We start from the raw sequence: 13,956 nt of genomic DNA on the forward strand, positions 1-13,956 counted from the left end.
ATCAAACAAAAGGTGTTAGGCTACATTTTAACATTACATGTGACACTAAATAGGTTTTTATCTAATTTTTCAACATGATAACTTTGGGTTACACCATTTAAACAAGTATGGGAACTGATAAGTCGCTCCAGACAATACAACTTGAAATGAAATAATAACGCCATTTGAACACTAGAGGGATCCATCACACAGTTTTTCCACCTGGTAAATAAAATGTCAGTAGAGCTATAGTATTAACTTTTATAATTAATTATATCATATAATTATTTATTATATAATTATCATTTGCATATTTGTTATTAGTATTATACCAGGTTAGCAAATATACACTGTAAAATGCTTTTCCTACTTAGAGCTTTAATTGTTTATAGTCCAAATAGCTAAACATTCTTAAAGCAAGAAGTAAATCATATTGTGTTGTTTTCAAAAATAATAAGTCACAAATAAACGAGTTTCTCTTTAAAACAAGCTAAATAAATAGCCAATAATCTTGTTTTCACTGTGAAATAAGAATGTTTTGCTTGTTGAAAGGTATAAAAACTCACTTAATTTTGACGTATTGTTTCTAAAAACAAGTAAATACGTTTGCTCATCTATAAGATGCTACTTGATTTGCGATTTTTTTAGCAATTTGGGCTAGAAACAAGGCAGAAAATTTGTTACAGTTATAAAAAAATTGTTATCAGTTATAAATATTACACACCAAAGTGAATATTTTACTTCTAGTGCTATTTAGTGCCAATTTTAGTGCATTTTCAACACAAGAACGCCTGTTTAAACACATAAAATGGAAATTATTTACATTTACAAGTAATTTGACAATGCATTTATTACTAAAAAGTGAAAGTTTGTTGAATTAAAGTTTTAAAATTATCATCTCAGAAATTACACACTAAATATTATTTAAAGATAATCCCAAACCAGGCTCATTCTGAAAACGTAGCCCTGTATACATTTTTGGAGAGCGCCAAGTTTGTCCCAGGAGATACATCTTTTTTTTTTTCAGTTTTTGTTTTCACGAATCCACCAGAGGGCGCTGTGTATGCTTTTTGAGATCTCAGATTTCTCTCGCGAGTGCCATTCACGCCTGCTGTTTTCACGTAAGTCCACCAGAGGCCGCTGTTGACTAAGTGACTGACTGAACGACCAATACCCCCACCCACCCCCTTCCCTAAATCCAACCGATAGCATTTTAAAAAGCACCGATTGACCAGCACCCAACCCTTTCTTAAACTGCGGCAGCCTGATTTACCACATTATCACCCTGTTATTTACTTGCCTATTTTATTTTTTGGCTTTTGTTTTTGTCTTTCCTGCTTTCTGGAACCGTTCTTCGCCAGACTCGAACCCTGTCATTGCACTCAGCTCTTCTCTACGTCTCAAGTCCGCTGAAGTATGTGGTGAGCCACTGGACAAGCTGGTAATAGCAGGAAACCGTCCACATGGAAGTAAGCGGTCAGCTGGTTGCACGAAAAATTCATGGCGTCATACCACCCCCTAGAAGTCGTGTTAAAGATGAAATGCAGCAATACGTACTTCTGGCTAAATAGTTCACGATCTCCAGAAATGTATACAGGGCTAAGTTTTCAGAATGAGCCTACTGTATGTTGCAACCTCTAGTTCACTGATTATTTCTGAGGACAGACTCAAAGATTTCATGACAAACTCAAAGATTTTATGTAAATCAGATCTGTTTTTAATGCCATTCGTCACATGAACATACAAAGATGATTCAAATGAATTCACGTGTTTAAGAAAAACAAATAATCAGAATTAATAATAAAATCACACTGTAAAATCAAGCTTGCTTCATATATAGTCTTAATCTGACCAGCACACATTTGACAAGGAATCTTTCAAAGCAAGACTATCCCAAACACCATTAATTAATAGAAATGACAAGTGCATCTATTTACAAAAACAAATGAATGATGTTTTTATGACCGATTTCAATCCACATGAATATATCTCCAAAAACCTTCTCAGATTACACTATTTTTTGTTCTTAGTTACTAAAACAATTAATAAACTAAACTTTTTTTGAGCAGTTTTGAGCATCAATAGCATTTATAGTCATGAATTTGCTATTCACCCTAATTTTCATAATTTTTTGCACCATTAATGTATATAAACTACGTTCATTCACAAAACTGGAGGGGAAAAAACACACACAAACCATTTAATGAGTGAAATGATTCCTGACAAGCTTGTAGTAACATATATTCTCCAGGAGGTTGAGCTTGTTGAGACTTGAACAGTTTTCTGCTTCATTTCATTTCCATCATTCCTTTAAATCTGATAACTCCGTGGAAGAAAGCTGGTCTCATATTACTTTAGAGCTTTACACTGAAATAAAAATACAAGAAAAACAAGATAACTGCACAAGATGCAATCAGTAACTCTGAAACTGACTGTTGAAATGTTGCGGATTGATGAAAAAAAGTTACATTCGGTTCATTTTCCTGCTTTTCCCCTTCAAGTCACATCTGTTTTCCTCTCTGAACTTCATTCAAAGAAATGTCGAGCCCCTTTCATGTATTATTTTACCATGCTTTACTCTGTTGCGATGCTACTTTTGAGTAATGATTGATGCTAAACAGCTATATAAAATGTTTTTAATGCAAAAGAGCAGCTTTTTATTTGGGTTTGTCTTTAAGAAAGGGCTCAAATATAAGTGCGCTTGTTAAGAGGTTAATCTTTTTTTTTGATGATGATGTTGATGATGATTTTTTCTCTTTACTAGAACGATTACAAGAAGTCTGGTATCAATTCTCCCGAAATCTGTTTTGATTGTATTTCCGCAAGTTGAGCGGTCAAAGGGCTGCTTTTAAAGACACCACAAAGTTTCATATGCATCAAAAACATATGATTTAGCTTTTATTATTATTCATTGTTATGTTGTTAACAATATTTGAGCTAATGTTTGGAATCAAATTCAATTAAACAGATACATTTTTTTTCAGATTAAAAAATCCACCTTATTAAACCTTTAAGGACAAGTTTTCCCCAAAAAACAACGCATTAGGCCTTAAAATATTAACTCTTTATATTAAATTCATTGACATTACAATATAAACTGTATTTATATATTTGGGGTTATTAACATCTTTAATAACCATCAATAACTCTCCAGGGTTTTTCCAATGAGTGCCCTACAAAGAGTTCAATATCTTGGCTCTTCCACCACTCATTGTTTATAATTATTTTAGCTCCTTGTTCAGACAACTTGAGCTGAATGAGCTGAAACATCACACCTCTTGAGTTATTTTGGGGGGACAACTTAATTGTTCAGTCCACTTAAATTTGTAAAAAACAATCAATCAAGGTAACTTAATCAGTTTATGTTGGGACAACATGAAGGAATTGTGTGGAACCCGGTATTTTTTTACAGTGCATCTTTGTAATGGAAGTGAATGGAGCACTGAGTATTTTAAGCTCCAAAAAGCGCATCCATTCATCATAAAAATAATCCGCACAACACCAGTAGACAAATGAATGCCTTCTGGAGTGAAGTCAAGCGAAATAAAACATTATTTTCGACAAATTGGAGATACAACATATGTGATGTAGAAGACATAGTGAAGATTTAAGGCTGATTTATACTTCTGCGTCAAGCCCAAGTGTATGGTCCACGCAGCTGATACAGACCACCTCGCAAAAAATGCCGAAACGACATGTAGCGCAAGCTCTGTGATTAGTCAGCTAGTTAGAGGTGACAAGTGTGGGTGGATAAGCCGCACAAACCCATTGTAGTGAGTGTTTACAAGTGTTAAGTCGCGTGAAGGAGATCCAGGTGGAAAGATTTGTATTTACTGTACCTTATACTTAATGTTGTAGCATGTCCGCCGGTTCCCGCCTCTGTATGAGCGAGTTTGAGCTACTTGTATATTAAGGAAGCATTCAGAAAAAACAAAACACCAGCGAAGAACCTCGACACAGAGGAACATAAAAACCCACTGCCACCTAGTGTTTCGGAAGTGTTATTGCAGAGCAACACAAACAGTGTGCAGAAGTATAAATGCACGGCTACGCGCAAGGTATGCGATGTGGGTCACGCTGATCACTCGACGCAGAAGTATAAACCAGCTCATAGGTATAAAGTCAGACAATAAAGTTTTAAATATTGATATTTTGTCTTACTAAATAAAAAAATCATCAGAAGACATTCATTATCCCACCAGAGGAGCGTGGATTTCTTTTATGATGATTGGATGCATTTTAGGAGCCACTCAAACTCAAGCCCCATTGACTAGCATTATAAATCTAAGAAGAGTTTTGGTAGGTCTAATATTGCCGTATACGTACAGTTTAGTGTATATCTTTTCATGTATTTTTTTTGTATATTTGTCATTTACTCTTCAATCTAAATGGCTAGCTAGCTTTTCTTTATTTCATAAATCATAATGTAATGAACGATACTCTTTTAAAGGGGTGGTCCAGCGTGTATTTTTAAGGCTTGGTCGTGTTTATAAGATGCAAAGCAATGTGTGCTCATGCTTCACTAGTGGAAAATCACGTCGTTTTTTCATATATCCTACTTTGATTATATACAGCTACACAGCTAGCATGAAAACGACTGTCATATTTACTAGTTCCCCTGAAGACCCGCCCTCAAGAGACTCTGATTGGTCAGCTAACATAATGTGCTGTGATTCGCAGATCAGCTCAACGTACGTCACCAGGAAGCGTCTCTGTTAAAACATTACATCGCCTCTGGCCACGCCCCTTCACTCAGCAGGGTGTATGTGCGTAACCTGAAGGGTTTATGACATCATTTACCCGGATGTATTTTTTGTCGTCCCCAAACTTCATTCGCTGTAGGCTTTGCTAAGCTAACCCTGTAAAAGCCTTTGCGTTGAACTTTGAACGTATTACACTCAGACATGTTGTTTATGTCCACACAACTACATTACACATCAACAAAAGTTTAAAATACGATATCGTAGTGGACCACCTCTTTAAAAAGTTTGCTACAATGTATATTAAATGCTCCAGGTCATTCAGCTGTTTGTAATACTCACCTGATCATTTGTGCACTTTTTCTGGAAACAAAAAATCCCTCCAGCCAAGACCAGCAGCAGAAAAGCAACAGCAATTACTGCTATAAGACATAGAGACCAATCCCGTGCTGTAAAATTGAAGATAAAGATCAACCCACAAGTATAAAGACATGTTTTGTGCAGTCTCGTGGCTTCATGTTTCAGTTGTCAGTTACTCATTTACAATTCTATGCCATATAACATCTTCTCCAAGCGCTGATCAGAACTTATTATACTTGATAGAACGAATTGAAATACTCACGACAGACAGAAAGGCTGATTCTCTTGAATATGGTGCGACGGCTGCCGATCATATCCATGTGATAAAGTCCAGCGTGTTCGGTTTTGACGTTCCTGATGGTCAGAGATCCAGTCTTATAGTCCAGCTCCAGCGTGTCTCTGAATCTCCCATCAGCTCCGTCAAATGTAGAGAAGGCGCCATTGCTGATTTTTGCTATGACGGAGTCTCCATGTTCACACCTCCATATTATCACATCAGCTTGATGTATTTCAAAAACACCAGATGCGAGAATGACAGCAGTACCCTCCGTCGTTGACACCATGTTCTCTCCATCTGTCTCAACATACAGTACAGAGATTAAGCACACTGTAAAACACATTTGTCTTACTCTGTTTTTTTCCCACCAATACCCTGGAAATGGAATGTTTGACCGTATGAGCAATAGAATTCCATATATGCCATTTAGAATGCACAATTTAACGGCAAAATTTCAAACTGGCAACCCTTCTTAATTTAAGCATTAAGCATTACCATGGAAACAAATATAGAACACAGTCTAAAGTTCTAAAGCTGTTCAAAAACTCACTCAGAGAGTAACAGTACCCCTCATCGCGCACACGCATACTTTATACCAGTGTTTCTCAACCACGTTCCTGGATGACCACCAGCTCGCTTCCGAAACAAACCTCTAAGTTTGAAAGCACCCTATTTGCACACAACTGACAAACAGTCACAGCCAAATTAAACTTTTTTTTTCCCGATTGGGCCAGTAAAGATCCTGTCTACTGTCCCTAGAGTCTCACACGCTGGCCCCAGGCCATCAGGCTGTCCTTATCGTTGAGCCACATAGCTGGTCATAGTTACAGACACACTCACACTCCGTGAAAAAAGAGGTAGAAAAAAAATATTAATTAAAAAAATAAATTAATTAAATTAAAAATAATAATATTTGGGAAATTGGGGATGAACTTTCACTTAGGATATAGTAACCCCTGAACATTCAATATAGGATAGAAACAGCTGCCAAACCACGTAAAAGTTTTATTGTAGAGCTTTGCATGGTGTATTTAACATGCTCAAGTTTAAGATGACATTTCTAATATCCCGTGTTTGTAGGATGGTGGGTTTGCTTTTTTCCACCTGAGAAAAATCAGGCATCTGGCCAATAATGAAGAGAAGGCAATGATTTCTACATGATTAGCTGATAGGTGCTTTTCTTCTGGCACTGCACCAAAAATTGAAGTCAAAGGATTTGTATCCAAATCCCAGCAGGCACGCAACAGCATAAGACATTAATGTTAGGTTAGATTTAAGTCATGATGTCAGGTGATCAAAATTCAATGTCTCGCCAGCATCTTAGGACAACGTTATTTTGATGTCCAATAACGATGTCAAATTACGTTGATACATGTATTTGGTTGATTTTAGGTTGTGTTGGAAAGTGACCAAAATCCAACTTCTGATAGATGTCGTAATGGTAACGTCCACACAACGTCAAGGTGTAACTTGATTAGACATTGATATTTGGTTGATTTTAGGTTGGACATTGACGTCGGCCTGAAGTTGGGTTCTGACATCAACCCGATTTTCATTTCCAAACAAAATCTAACGTTATTGGAGTACAACGTCAATATGACATCATGTTGATGTCCTGTGCCTGCAGAGGGATCTTTGTTACATTTAGATGAAAATGATCTAAAGATATCGGTCCAAAATGTATGCAATCTAGGGCAGTGTTTCCCAACCCTGTTCCTGAAGGCACACCAACAGTACACATTTTCAACCTCTCCCTAATCAAACACACCTGAATCAACTCATCAGAACATTAGAAGAGACTCCAAAACCTGAAGTTAATGGGTCAAATAAGGGAGACATTCAAAATATGTACTGTTGGTGTGCCTCCAGGAACAGGGTTGGGAAACACTGATCTAGGGCATACCCAGAACATGTGACTCAGATGTGCTGGCTCCAAACCACATCTGGTGCAAGATGAATCTGGATACATTTTTGCCAGCATGCTCCAAGATAGGTGAAGCTTATGAAGCACCTTAAACTGTGAGAACTTGTAAGAAAATGATAAATAAATAAGAAACCTTCAACAACAACAACAACAAAAATAGTGGACCTCCTTCATTTATAGCTCTTTTCTGCTAACACATCTTCTGTATTTTGATATGGATGCATGTATGGTGCTTTTCCAGATTAATTGTGGAGTGTTTTTGCCTGTGTGAACAGTGCATTTTTGAATAAAAGGTAATTGTCACACTGCCTCCGAAATGTTCATCTGTCAAAATTTGGGGTGGCACAGTAGCTCAGTGGTTAGCACTGTCGCCTCACAGCAAAAAGATTGCTGGTTAGAGTCCTGGCTGGGTCAGTTGACAGTCCTTTGTGGAGTTTGCATGTTCTCCCCATATTGGCGTGGGTTTCCTCTAGGTGCACCCCACAGACTAAAGACATGCGCTATAGGTAAATTGATTAATTAAATTGGCCATAGTGTTTAAGTGTGTGTGTGAATGAGTGTGTACGGCTGTTTCCCAGTAATGCGCTGCAGCTGGAAGGGCATTCACTGTGTAAAACATATGCCGGAATAGTTGGGGGTTCATTCCGCTGTAGCGACCCTTGATAAATAAGATACTGAGCTGAAGGAAATTGAATGAATAAATAAAATTTTTCTCTATTTTTTTTGCATCTGAATAGGCATAATTTTGAGGGGTGTTTTGACTATTCAGGGCTACCATACAAGCAAAGGCAAACCCTAGTGGACTCAATATAGCAATACATTTATTCTCTCATTCAGGCTTGACAACTCTTGCCCAGTCTGACATCTCACACCACAGTTCCTGGGTTCAAATGCTCTATGATGCTAGTTAGAGCTGTGGCAGGAAACCAAAACGCCACCAAATTTACAGAAGTGGAGAAGAATTATTGTGAAAAAACTCAAAGTCTGGGGATCAGTTCTGCTTTGGCCAAACAAAACAGAAATGAACAAGAAGTGTCCATCTTGGTGGAAGTGCAGGTCCATATAGATCAAGTAGCAGGACAGGACCTACTTGGACCTACAAACTGACATTCGCACCTACTGGTGGGGCATGCGTAACCCTTAGTTCTTGAGTTGTTTGTTAAATCTGTGTGAATATGTGTGTGACATTCCCTTTTGAATACAATTAAAAAAAGAAAACTAAATATTTCTTACAAATTATAACGTTAAATGTAAAAACCAGTAGGAATATAAATATATCATTACCAAGATACCATTACATTTCACTGTTATGGATATCTCAACTGTCTCCCTATACTGCATTCCATTTAGTGTCCATGGCAAACTTCAGTTAGGAGGAGTGGCAGTTCTAAATTTTGATTGGAAGTTCTTTCAGTTACATTCTAAATTCCGTACATTCTAAATCCCATTCTAAAACGGAACCATCAGCAGCACAGACATACCAACCATGGGACACTTACTGCTCAAAAAGTTCTAGATTCACCCCAAGATTTGTTTAAATATTGAAGTGACTTACCAATGGTAGTAACACTGAACGTCTTGTGTGTGGTGCATCTGCTGCTGCTCTTACTGATGTCTAACACATACTCTCCAGAAGTGTTCGATCTGACGTTAGTAATAGTGAGTGATCCAGTCCACGGGTTTAAATGCAGTCTGTCTTTAAATCTCCCATCAAGAACATCATGAGGAAAGATTCCAGTTTGATTTATTTGAGCGATGATTGTGCCTTTAAACTTCCAGGTCAGCCGATCATCTCTCTGTAATTGATCAAGACCGGTCGGTAGAATGACAGAGTCTCTCTCTTTCACTGACTTAACCTTCACTCCATCGAATGCTGTATTGATCACTGATAATGAAGAGAGGAAAAGTACTGTTAGTCAACAAACACATTCACTCAAAACTCATCTGAAAGCCTTCATACTCACCAATGACACTGAAATTCTTCAAAGTCGACCCACTGGGGCTGATAATGTCCAGTTCATAAAGTCCAGAGTCTGCCATTTTGACATTCGTGATTTTGAGGTTTCCAGTCTGCCTGTTCAGCTCCAGTCTGTCACTAGCATTAGTAATGACATGTGTGATCTTGTTGGGGTCACTGTTGATCAAAGCAATGACATTTTCTCCAAACTTCCATTCCATCACACTACCCAGCTCTATTTGACTAACTTTAGTGTGGAGAGTTAAAGAATCTCCCACAGTCACTGATACGGACTCCACAATCTCAGCATATGCACCTGCAAAAAAAATAAGAAAATAATGAAAATTAACAATAATAATAATAATAATGATGATGATAAATTGTATGTGTTTGTGTATATGATAGCAAGAAAGAACAGAAAAATGTACCCTTCAAGAATATCAAGCCAAACATCATCAAAACAAGTCTCTTCATACTGACGCTTGGGTGTTTTTAGTAATAACCCGATGCTCTACCAGTGTAGAGTCAGGTTCCCTTTCTGTCGAGGTTAAAGAAAATCACGTGTTTAAAGGCGTCCGTTTTACCTCCCCTTTGGTTTTGGTTGATGGGGGCTGGCTGAGAGAGGTTTAATATGGTGCTTTCTATGCAGATGATTAGCTTAACGGGTCCCACAATTAATAACAAACACATAATAATAACACCAGAAGACAAAAACAAAGCATAAAATACACAGCATCCAAAAAACATAACATTAACAAAAGGGGAAGTACATACATCCATAGAGGGTTGGGCAAAAAACAGATTGAAATGTATTTTAAAATAAAATACCAACTACCCTAATTTAACGTGTATCAAAATAAATGACACAGTACAGCAGCCACAACGTGTATCAAAATAAACTACTGTATTTTGTATTTTAAAAATACTACACAATACTTTTACAAAGGAGCATGACATTTCTTTGCAAATCCTTCATCGATTAGACCTATTCAATCAATCCCTTCCCCATTAAGCTGACTTAGTGAAGTAATCAATGTTTGATAGTAAATGTGGCCAACCTCTTAATATTTTAAAAGGGTGTTAAATAAAGAGTTAATAAAAAAATAAAAAATTTTGTTCACAGAATTTTCAGAAATATATATATATATATTAGTGTGAAAACTGTATCAGGAGTTTTTGATTATTAAATACTTGTGTTTCATATGTTGTGACATTTTAAGGCTTACATCTCTCCTCTTCATTAATTATATAGTGGATCTACTGATTAACTACTGGCATTTGAAACAGCCAATGAAGTATTGTAGAAATCGCCATTTTAGGATGTATTTTTATATTGTTTGTTTTAACAACAAACATTAGGCATCAGCAATCCATCCAAAACTACTATTATTTGTACAGTATATTCTTTCTCCTAAAGTTACCCCATCCAAAGCACCAATCAGAGTGTGCATTAATATGTCTTGATGTAGATTTCTTACAAAGTATTTTACAGTATTTTAAAAATACAAAAATACAAGTATTTTGATACAAAATATTAAGCTGTTTTCATCAACCCTATCAAATACAAATTACATACTATTTTGTATTTAAACTACGTATTTGAAACACATCCCTGCATACATATCTATTGTACAAATGATATACAGATCAGTGAATCAAATCACCACATAAATAATAACATCCTCAGGAAAAACAAGTTCAGTCCAAAGTAAAAATTAATATTAGCATGCAGCTAAATTATTCTAATCTATTGGCCTCTTAAACATAAAAGCTCTTTTACTAATACATTTTTTAAAACGAGGAACAAAAAATAATAATATAACAATAAGTCTGAACAGAATGTCTTACTTGATAATTTAGAGAAAAAATACAAAATATTGTTGTAAATGATGAGGATACTTGAAATAAATACATTTAAATATAAGCTGAAGCCAGTGACTATGTTGTCTTGTGTGCAAAGATGGTCACTGCAGTAGACCACCCATTACACAATGATGTGTATAAAAAGAACAACCCAGAACAAATCTGCAAAGTGTATTATATGCTGTAGCAAGAGGAGCAGGATCTAATTTCGATGCAGTCTGATAAACAATAATCGAACATTGGAAATATAAGTTGAAGAGCAAGTTTCTTGCAAACACTAAATGAATAACAATGTCTAGACAGATAAAAGGTACTAATTCCAAGGTTGACTTTACTTACAATATGATTAATATGTTATATAAAGTCAAGCCACACTCTAAGGTATTTAATCGTATCAACTTTACGCAAAGAGGTAATTTAAATTTGTTTAAATTAAATGTACACGTTTCTACAACTGTATATTACACTACTACACTTCACAGTTTACTGTATAGTAAAAACTTAAGTAGTATTTAAAGTTCACTAGAGTAACACTTCCTAATTAAAGTGTTGTAAATACTGTAACAAAACACTTTACTATGGTATCTTCAAAAACACTATTTAGGCCTACTATAAATTAGCCAACTATATTATTTATGAGGTCATTCTAGACGTTTATTTAACATCTGTCAACAGACGTCTTTGCTAACGCTCTAAAACATACACCTTTCAGATTTCATGCACACATCATCAAATATAGAATTGTACTAAGACAGAGGTGTCCAAACTTGGTCCAGGAGGGCCAGTGTCCTGGAGAGTTTAGCTCCAACTCTAATCAAACCCACCCGGACAAACGAATCAAGCTCTTACTAGATAAACTAGCAACTTTTTGGCAGATTTGTAGAAGCAATTTGGAGCTTAACTCAGCAAGACACCGGCCCTCCAGGACTGAGTTTGGACACCCCAGCATTACGATTTCTTGGCCAGGCATTATGCTAGCCATCTTAAAACTGATCGAAACATAATTTATCTAATGCAATCTGTATTCTTGGATGGCTACAGATGCTAGACCTACAGTACAAGCGGTCTCCATTTTATGGTACTTTAGCGCCATCTAACGTAGAGGAACTCATCTTTCCATATTCGCTATTATAATTTAAGGGTGTACAAACTCTGTATCAAGAAGGATCAAGCAAGCTCCAGTTTTTTTTTGACAGGAAAGATTTTAATCAACAGTATCATCAAGCTCAAAACCAAGCATAATTAAATATTTCACACGGGTGATTTCTCTCTTAATTTACATCAATGAGGGAAACAACAGCCTTGAAAGGAAAGTAAGCTGTCAGTGGTTGTAAGGTAAACCTTAAATTAATTCATAGCAATGCATGAAAACTCTTAATTTACTCGATCCTGAATGGATTTAGCTCCAGTTTTTTTGTGTGTATACGAAAAGTGAGAATATACAATTACAGTATATTATAAAGAAAATGAAAAATATATATATTTTGAAAAAGAAAACAACAAAAAAAAAAAAACAACAACAACAAAAACAAACAAAAGGGGTATATACATCACACATTAAAGAAAAAGATTATATAATTTACAAATGTCAGTTGTTTTAAAGGCTTTTTTGTAAAAGAGTTAGAAATTAAATTAAACTGCAGTTCAGTAAGCAAAATATACATTTTGGATTGAAAATTTATATTTATGTATATGAGATTTTGTAAATAAGATAAGAAGATTAAAAATATATATATTTTCTTTTTATGTAAAGCTTCTGTTTTATAATTAACAAAACAAACAAACAAAAAAAATGTTCCCATAGAAAGGAAAAGTCTTTATCAATATTCTCAATTACAAAAAGAGAAAAATCTTTCCAAAGCAAATAAGAACAACTGCATTGCAAAAATAAGTGAAGGATTTAGCTCTAGTTTACTTGAACGCACTACCTGTAAACGCATCATAATCTGAAGGCCACGCCCACCGGGAGAAAAAAAATGAAAATAAACAAACATACAAAAAGGAAAGTCTCATCAATTCCCAATTCAAGCTGACTTTTCTAAATAAAAAGCATGTGAAATCTAAATTTACAATGTATTTTTTTGCTAGCGCACATTGTTATTCTTTAGCTTAACAATGAAACCGTGCAAGTTAACCCACTTTTTTTAGTAGGTATGGATATTTATTTAGGCTATATATTTTTGTAAATTGCTAAGCGAACTGAAATGATGCATTGATTCCACATTTTTCATATCTCTCTGAATGCAATATTAATTCTTTGGACAAATGCGTCTGCTGAATGACTAAATAGAAAGTTATGCAATGTTAAACTCATTTATTAATTTTCCTTCGGCTTAGTTCCTAATTTATCAGGAGTCGCCACAACGGAATGAACCGCCAACTATTCCAGCATGTGTTTTGCGCAGCAGGTTCCCTTCCAGCCACAAACCAGTACTGGGAAGCACCCATGCACACTCATTCACACACATACACTACAACCATTGATTTATTCATTTCCTTTTCACCTTAATCTCTTTATTCATAAGAGGTCGCCACAGCAGAATGAACCGCCAACTTATCCAGCATATGTTTTATGCAGCGGATGCCCTTCCAACTGCAACCCATCACTGGGAAACATCCATACACACTCATTCACACACATACACTACGGACAATTTAGCTTACCCAATTCACCTATAGCCTATGTGTTTGGACTTCTGGGGGAAACTGGAACACCCGGAGGTAACCCATTCGAACACGGGGAGAACATACAAACTCTATATAGAATTGCCAACTGACCCAGGTGAGGCTCGAACCAGCGACCTTCTTGCTGTGAAGCGACAGTGCTAACCACTAAGCCACAATGCTGCCCTAATGTTAAACTCTTTTAAAAACTTTTTGTTTGCTTAGGTACATT

The 13,956-nt window shown here is 36.0% G+C and overlaps 1 protein-coding gene across 1 annotated transcript; it reads right to left on the minus strand.

The window, feature by feature from the left end:
- Positions 1–2,060: 2,060 nt before the first annotated feature.
- si:ch211-274k16.2 (uncharacterized) lies at positions 2,061–9,822 on the minus strand. Its single transcript, XM_056448135.1, has 6 exons — positions 9,626–9,822; positions 9,205–9,513; positions 8,796–9,125; positions 5,302–5,613; positions 5,022–5,128; positions 2,061–2,346 (listed from the first exon to the last, which is right to left on the minus strand). The coding sequence occupies exons 1-6, from the start codon at positions 9,669–9,671 to the stop codon at positions 2,329–2,331; spliced, it is 1,122 nt and encodes a 373-aa protein (XP_056304110.1). The 5' UTR covers positions 9,672–9,822; the 3' UTR covers positions 2,061–2,328.
- Between the last annotated feature and the right edge of the window lie 4,134 nt (positions 9,823–13,956).

The sequence above is a fragment of the Danio aesculapii genome, chromosome 22, assembly GCF_903798145.1.
Source record: "Danio aesculapii chromosome 22, fDanAes4.1, whole genome shotgun sequence".
Classification (NCBI taxonomy): Eukaryota; Metazoa; Chordata; class Actinopteri; order Cypriniformes; family Danionidae; genus Danio; species Danio aesculapii.